General features: G+C 37.6%; 1 protein-coding gene across 1 annotated transcript in view; it reads left to right on the plus strand.

Annotated features, from left to right (window-relative positions):
• Window positions 1-5,439, plus strand: part of ATP6AP1 (ATPase H+ transporting accessory protein 1) — a 54,756-nt gene extending 49,317 nt beyond the window's left edge. The window contains exon 10 of the mRNA XM_082075978.1: window positions 4,207-5,439. Within this exon, the coding sequence (XP_081932104.1) occupies window positions 4,207-4,416 (210 nt within the window). The 3' untranslated portion in view covers window positions 4,417-5,439. The remainder of the gene's footprint in view (window positions 1-4,206) is intronic.
• The last annotated feature ends 3,465 nt before the right edge of the window (window positions 5,440-8,904 follow it).

Raw genomic sequence — 8,904 nt, forward strand, 5'->3', positions numbered from 1 at the left:
GCTGTTTTCAGTGGCACAGGCTGTCTGAACTCCTACAGACAGAAACAAAGCCCAGTGCAAATAGACATAATGAAAGGTTTGCTAAGGACTTCAATCAGGAGCAATACTAGGTCCTGCATGGCCCAGAAGGAAAGCAGTTGGCTTTTTTTTTTTTTTTAATGAGGTATAAGTTTTTTGTGTACTTAGTGCAGTAGTACAGACTATATATGTGAGGTGTAGACTATTGCATCTTTATAGTTTTGAACATTGATCTTGCCTTAGGAGAAATACATCATCATTTATCTCTTAAAACAATATTGCATTAAGGGATTTCTTTGATTGAAGAGATAATGGAACTGATAGGAAAAATTCCAAACTTTACTCTACTTGTCAAAGATGATCTAACCCCATGATAACTGGATGCAATGCTGATATAATTGTATTTATGATTTCAATAACAAGCCAAATCTCAATAATCTGAGTCCAGATTTGACATTTCTGCTTAAACAATGGAAACCTCAAAGGAATAGCATTGGTGCTGAGATTTATTTTCCAGAAATTCCAGGACCAAGTCCCACAGATTTCTGAGCAGCAACATAGCAATACACCTCAATGGTGTGAACATTCCTCCCAATGGTATTTTTTATGGAAAGGCCTGAAAATACCTGAGTCCACACAACTGTGCTTTGCCTAGTCAACTCTTTGAAGTAGACTTGAGCATCACTAGGCTATGAAAGTAATTGGGCTATGGCAATAGAAAATATCTACTTACCGTGTATCTTTTCCTTGAATTTCTATATACATTGATACCTGCTGCCTTCTCAAAGCTCAGAGGCCTTGGTCCATCCTTAGTAGGCATCCTTTCACTGGTGTCTTGATCAAGGGTAGAAGTAATAGGTTTCCTACCTTCCTCACTGATTTGGAGCAGCAGCTGCTTCCAGTGTTCAGAAAACAGAACTTACAGTTCTTCTTAGGAAAGATCTTTTCCTCTGATCGAGTCCTAAGCATGGAATACAACTTGAAAAGTCCTGTTCTGATATTTTCTGTTGTGCCAGAAAACAAAACATCACCATTCTGGTCTCATTTCTCAGTTCTATCTAAACTAGATCATACCTTTCCAGATATCTTCCACTGAAATGTAGTGAAATCTGACTAAATTCACTATCAGTCTTTGTTCTAGAATGAAGTTTAGAAACCCCCAAAGTCTGTTGCAGGGTGAAAAAAAGCACATGAGATGTGCTGAGTGGTTGCAACCAGCACAAAACCTTGTTGCTGAAACTTCATGTCAATGTTATACAATGAATTAGAAACCAGGATCTAATGCCAGACTGGCTGGTACAATTGCACTTTGCAATGTTGGGTCCTGAAAACAGTGTCTTTATATTAGAGGGACATGGCACCTGCACAGTGAAGCCTTGCACAGCTTTTTCCAAGGCAAAGCTGAACTGATGGAGCCTTTTACTTTAGTTGTGAAGCTGGCTAAGTCACTACCATCTAAAGAACCTCTGTGGGATGCTTTCTAGGTGTGCCCATAGCCTGGGATGTCACCACTCATAGCTACACACAGTACCAAAACTGCTCTGGTTTTGGTGGGGGGCTTTGTTGGTTTTGTCATTGTTGTAACAGGAATGGTTGTTCTACCATACCTTCTATCATATTGAGGAGCTCACAATTGTCTATGAAGTTTAAGAGAAGGCTGCCATCAAAAGCACTACTTTTCTTTCGTATGTGTCATAGTGGTTTAGAAGACCTTTTGTTTCTAAGTAACAAAAACTTTAAAATCAAGAATATTAGGATTCTTTGTGGCCAAAATATTTCTAAGTTTAAAAATTAGTTATTCAGTGTACACTTAAGAATCATTAAAAGAACAGATGTTACTTGAAGTCTTTGTCAAAGGTCAAATGAGGAGAGAACTCCATTCAAAAATATTTTTAAAATTTAAAGTAAATGCAGACTAGTATAACCAATAAAAATGATGCTGATCCAAACACTAAAATTAAAACTTCCACAGTACAGAGGTCTGTATCCAAAATGCTTTTACATTCATAAAAATCAAACAACCACATGCAAGTATTTTTAACTTTTCTATAGGTAGAAATACTGCTAGGAGTCACATTTTCATCTCCCACCTGGGATCTAACACCCCCACAGAAATGATAAAGCTTTAGAGAAACAATAAAAGAACCCTGCATATACTTTATCTCCCACCTAAAAGTAGACACAGCATTTTAAGAATGTACAATTAAAGCTTTCACCTTGAAGGTTCAGTAAGCATAATCCTGCTAAAAAAAACACAATACGATTGGCATAATAAAATCTAGTATTTCTGGCTCTAAAACTGACGTGCTAAAACCTTTCTAAACTAAGTATACCTGTTAAGGGCTCCAGAGAGTTTTTGTAAATGTAGCAACAAGTGTGTGTTGTGTTCTAGAATTTCAATCAATTTTGTGAACGTAAATGACATAAAACATCACCTACTTTTTGTGTTTATTGTAAATAAGTCTTTCGGACTACATTTCATGACTCCCGTTCACATCCTCATCTGTTGTCAAAGAAATAGCTTAACAAACGAAAGCTTTGGTATTCACCTGTATTCTATAAAGCTCTGCAAACAGTTATCTAACCCAAAAGCTTATTTTGACTAATCCTGCTTTAATCAGAACTCTGCCTATAGTGAGAGCAGGCAGTATTTGCAAGTTAGCTACCATGATCTGACTGGTAAAGTTTCTTCTAAGAGGCCCAGAAAAGCTTGAATTGCTGCAGTTGTCTTCACCTCCACAGTGCTTAAATAGCCCTTAGTTCTGCGTATGATAATAGCTTTATTAATCAGCATTTTGTATGGTATAGACATTGGTCTTAACACATATATTTAGTACACATTTACTTTAGATGCCCAAGCCAGCGTGCTTACTCATGTAGCATTTTACGCAAACCATAGACTAATTTTTCCAGTGTTTGTACCAACACCTTTCCTAGGAAGCACAAACTCCTTTATTACCACAAAGATTTCCATTTAGTTTGTCATAAAGCATAGAGTAATCATGGAATGGGAACGCAGAAAACTAGAAACCCATGATCTTCTTCCTTTCTTATTGCCTGGTGAGGGAGGTGCTTTAAATAAAATAATCATTTTTATTTTATTCTATGATATATTATAGAAAATAAGTTCTTGTTTTTTTACTGGTGGATTTATGTTTTTTGGTGCTTTCCTTACACAGTCATTTCAATGAATCAGTAAATACACAAAAATTCCAGTCTTCATTTTTCTTCATAATATTATTTAAGAAAGATTCAGAACCACAGATCAGATTAATTCTTCCATCAGTTAGATGCCTTTCCTTCTGCAGGAATCAGTGTTTGTGTCACTCTGAGCATGTGTGTAGAGGGGGGATTGTCTTCCCATTCTTCATAGTTTTCTAATCCTTTGACTGGCTTTAGCAAAATTTTTAGAAGGGCAGTGGTCTCAAAGGCATTCCGTTCTTTGCTGCTTTCTGCAAAATTGGGGGGTAGGCAGAGAATAGACCCCCAAATTAATTGATTTTTCTGAGGAAAATGACATGATAGGAGCTCAGTCAGTAGAAAACCTCAAGAATCCAGTCAAAGGAAAGATATTACAGATTTTTCTAAGTGCTGGAAAAGCTTATATGGGTTTCATATGTCAATAGACAACACAGATCCCATACCTCAATAAAATAAATCCTCCCTCCTATTTTGAGTCTCTGATATCTAAGGAGGGAGTAAGAAAGGTTTCACAACTGTTTTCTCCTTGAACTTTCACTAAAACTCAGCCAAAAAAGTAATTTTCATTAGATGCATTTTAAAGTATATTTCAGGAGTTCTGCTTGTCAAGGAATTATTAGCTAAAATTCTTGGGATATTACAACAAATCTCATTATCTGGGTGGAGTTTAACTCTCATGCCTATGAGTGCTTTGAGTTTTTCTAAAGTGGTCCTTGAGCAATACTGATCACAGATCCCCTTTGGAACTTCACTTCTAAAAGTCACGTTTCTGAAGTTACCTCCTGCCAAACAAATTAATTCTATGTTTTTAATATCCTGGGTGAAAAGGGAAGCTGCATAATTGTTATGCAGATGATTTTGTTCTCACTCTCTTTTAATGGGTGGAGTGTGAGAGGTAATTAACGAGTGCATTTTTTGTAATTACAGCATAGATCCTGATAGTAGGGCCTACATTCCATGTTTACTTACACCCTTCTTCATTTTCAGATTCAAGGCTTCAACATTGAAAACAACCAGTTTTCCTATGCAAGTGACTGTACAGGCTTCTTCACTCCTGGAATCTGGATGGGCTTGGTGACATCCATAATTTTAGTGTGGATCCTGACCTATGGAATTCATATGATCATGCAGCTTACAACAAACAGCAGATTTGATGATCCCAAAGGTCCAGCTCTGTCAGTTCCCCAGACAGAATAGACACAGATTGATTTAATGCTGCTATGGCTTTTCCCGGTGTGATATTAATGATTTGTATAACCTTTTACTTCACAGTATGTATAGATATCATAGCAGAAAGAGGTAATTAAACCACATGTACAAAGGGTCCTTATGCTTAGCAAAAATAATAATTCTACTTGTTATTACCATCATTTGTTAATAGGTATCTGTGTTAAGGATCTGAGGTGAGGCTGTAGAGGTTATCACTCCATCTGGCTGGTAGACTAGTACAAAATGCCTTCAGATTAACAGATATTGGCAAAGAAAAGATGTCACAACAGAGATAAATAAGAAGGATAAATAACTTATTTGATAGGAAACTATTTATTGAAATTACTGGTCTCTCTAAAAGCTCTTTAGTAAGTATATCATGTTGATGCTACGTCTTAAGAAGGCTGGATTGTGTCTTGTCATTTTTTCTCTTGAGGAAACCATCCAGAAAAATACAGAACTAATAAAATGTAAGTCACTAAATAAAAGGTCTTGAAAAGTCTTTTCAAAATACATCACTTTGTTCATATGTGGTATCACAAATGAAAATGGAGGGATTGACGTTTATTTTCCCTCTAGTGTCAGCTCATGCCTGTGAGAATTATGTTGACTAATGCTAACTTGTATGTCTGTTTTAGCCATGGACAGCTGATAGAGCTACAAAGCAAGATAGGTCCTTGTCCAAACTGATCACAAAATTTTATCTGGTTTCATGGCAATAAATGCAACTTTTCAAACTCCTAACCTAGGAAGCAAACAGCATCTTACCAGAGACAAGGTAATGTTCCTAGCATCCCTCCTTTTCCAGGTACCTCTGGAATAGTTATGAAGTTTGTACAAAAACAGGGGGGAAAAAAAATCATATAAAGTCATTAGAAGCACATGCTAATGTACTGTTTAAGTCTGAGCATGTTTATGGTCATCTCAATGATTTCAGAAGCCTTAAAACATTCAGAATGTGTTGGATTCTGTTGCAATTAATAAAAGATATTAAATGTTCTCATTGGGCAATCCAGCTATGGAGTGAATTGCTAAATATTATGAAAAGCTGGGAAATAATAAAAGAGAAATGATAAATTGGTAAAAAAAATTGTAAAGATAACACATTAATTCTCTCTTCTGTAATGTTTTGATAAGACTTTGTATGTTGTATTAGTTAACAAAAAGGTATCATTTTGACAAAATTACGTGTGTCACATGAAAAAATGTTTTCTGATCTTGATCTGTGTCATAGGACAATGATACAAAAGAAAGACACTTAAAGTCAACTACTTAACTAAACCAACAATAGTTCCCATCCATCATTCCTAGTTGTCATTATGCAGTCAAATAGGTAAATTAAATGCTGTCTGAAGCTGTTCCTCCTGAAATATTCAAACCTGACCTGGAAAACAAAAAGAAAGTTGGCATGTAGCTATCAAAGGTGATCTCCCTGCTGTAATATTTTTCCCAAATGTTTTTCAAAACCTCAAAGAATGCTGGCATTTGATCTACACAAAAATGCTATGTTAGAAAGGCACGTTTTCTTTGTCACCAGGACTTGTTTTATGAATTTCCCCTTCAAAGCAAGTTACATGAATGTGACATTCAAAACTGACATAGTAGTCATGTAACTGATAGCTAGAAGAGAGGAAGGCTATTACAAAGGGCTTGATTTGTAGAAGACAGCTTTCTTGTGGCTTTTATCTATATTCAACAAAAATTGGAAAATATCTTGTTCAATATTGATGATATATACGAACCAGAGGCCACCCAGTTCAGGATCCTTTCTCCAGCAGTGGTATAAGTATAACAAGTACTTCCTGCAGATGTTCCACCAGTCTCCACCACTTAAGCTCAGGGACTTCCTCAGCCTCAGAGATAGTGTCTTTATATTTAGTATTCCAGTTATAGTTATAGTCCATTAATTTGTCCAGCCTCCCCTTGAGCCTGTGGACTCTCCTAGAGCTCACTGTGTCCAGGTTTGCTTTGTGTTCTGGTCTGTTGGTGTCTCTGCTTCTAAAATTACTTATTTCATAAACCAGGTGGAAACCCAACAATGACTTATAATGAAACAATTACAACCGAAATAGTCCAAGGGTAGTATTTTCATGTAGGCAGTAAAGGAAGTCATTCCATCTGTCAAGGGAAAATTAAATGAAGTAATTGTCTCCACCTTCTGGGAGCCCGATAATTACTTAATTAATTAATTAATCAGATGGGTTATTGTTCAGGCATTAGAGGGCTCTGTAATTATTTCAACATAAGCTGGGGTCAAGCAGGGGAAAAAAGAGTTGCTGAAAAACAGGAAACGACCATAAGAAGATAACTCCTAAGATACTCAGAGATACAAGAAGCTTGAATGTTGGATACGGGTCACTGCTGGCAGAAAAAACTAGCAGCAGCCTCAGCAGGTGATGATGATTGTGGGGGCAACTGTAGTGATAATCTGATCCTTATTTTGAAAAGGAGGATGAGACAACTCACATAAGTGAGGCATGGACTCCTATGCCTGCAGGCTGATTTTTCTGTTGCATCTTGTGCTGGGTTGACCTTGGCCAGCTGCCAGATCCCCCCTTGGCTGCGCTCTCACTCTTCAACAGAACCTGGGGAGAAAATAAGACGGAGAAGCTTGCAGGTAATCATGAAGACAGGGACAACATTTATAGCCACCATCATGGGCAAAGCAAACTTATGGAAGATTAAGTTATTGCCAATTAAAATAGGTTGGATAGTGAGAAACAAAACCAAAATTAAAACAACACCTTCAGTGCCAAAAAATCCAGTTGTGTCTAGTATCTTCCAGTACAGGAACCTGATCTTCTTCAATTTGCTAATAAAGGTTCTGCTCTCTGATTGGTCTGATCCCTATCAAAACTTAACAGAAATTCGAGGAGAAAAGAGCTGTTTCTTCTGAACTCAGTTTTCTAAAGGCTTAAACATTTTTCAGGTGCAGAGAGAAAAAAAAAAAAGAAAAAGGGGGAAATAAATGAGACCTTGATAAGGAGTGGTTCCCTAAGTGGTGTCACTTCCACAATGTGGGACAGTGTTTTTGTTAGTCTTCCTAGCTGTGTGGGTGCAAAGGAGACTTATGACAGTGACTAAGCCCAAGAGCAAAACATCTGCTATTGATGTCCCACAAATCAAGTGGCTTCCTTATCTTCTCCTCAACTTTTTGTATGCCTCCTTTTTGAACACAGGTTCTCTGTTCCCAATTGGCTGGATTTCTGTTTACCACACAGACCTGGTATGTTCTTGAATTATTGTAATTGAGCTTAGTTTCATATATCATTCATTATGCTATGATAGAAGATAGGTTACTGGATGTTCATATATTTTCTGCTTTGTTAGTGGCAATGCAGGTGGGCAGTGGAAGACTGGGAAACCTGTTTTCGGTCTGTCTTAATACTCCTTTAACTAGTTGTGTAGAACTAACATAAAATAGTGTACAGTCACCATGACATCATATGCAACCCTATTTAGTTAATGAAAACAGCAAAAATAATGTTTGCAACATTAAAACAAAAGTTTTCATAAGAGTACTTTTGTGAGATGAATAAGATAAGGAATTACTGATGTAGTGTTTGATTTATAATTTTGTGTATCCTGTTTATTCTGGATAAATATGGACATGTACAGATTGCACAGTGATCAATTTAGCTATTTAAAAGATATCTTTCACTGAAACATACTGACATGATTTGAGATATTACTGTCCCTATCTACCCTGCCTTTCATTCACCTATGCCTGTGCCTCAGCTGTTCATTAAGTTCATACTGCTGTGCTCTCTTTTTCTACCAAGGATGTAATATATCAGATTTTTCACTAGAGTAGCTGAGATGCAGGTGCTTGTCTGGGTCTGTCATTCCTGCCACTGAGTAATAAAATCCTGGCAGAGGAGCAAAGCAGATAGCTGTGAACACTGATGTCTCAACACATTACAGGGATATTGGGGAAGAATTTTTATTACAACTGTCAAAAAGGGAAACCAAAGCATGCCAGCAGCCGTGTGCCTTGTCAGGGTCAGAGACCACATTGCTGACAGCCTGAGAGGCAGGACTGGCTCCACTGTGGGCAGTGTGTTTTCTGTCTCTGCATGTCTGAACAGAGTTCAGCTAAAAACGTGTGCTAGGGCAAGCTAGTGCTCTGTTTCACATCCTCCTACAAAGACCCCCAAAGGCTGTCCATGGCAGAAAATGCCCAGAGGGCACCAAGATCCAGCTGTGGCCTTCTTCTCTCACTCTGTATCTTCAGACTGCGATTGAACGGGGATGTCCCAGACCCCAGTGGTCTCAACACATCTCTTTAGTGAAAAAGAAATGTGTAAGAGGATGGATAATATGGATCACCCTCTTTTCCTCAATAGACAGTGAGAGTCCTTACACTTTTGAGTGGTCATCAGAGTCCTACATCCCAAAGGAAAAGCAAGACACCACTGCTGGCATGGTTGTGCACACCTGTGTGACGCTGGACTGCCTTGGAATGTCCTTCAGGTC

This window comes from Streptopelia decaocto (assembly GCF_964273445.1).
Source record: "Streptopelia decaocto genome assembly, chromosome: 1".
Classification (NCBI taxonomy): domain Eukaryota; kingdom Metazoa; phylum Chordata; class Aves; order Columbiformes; family Columbidae; genus Streptopelia; species Streptopelia decaocto.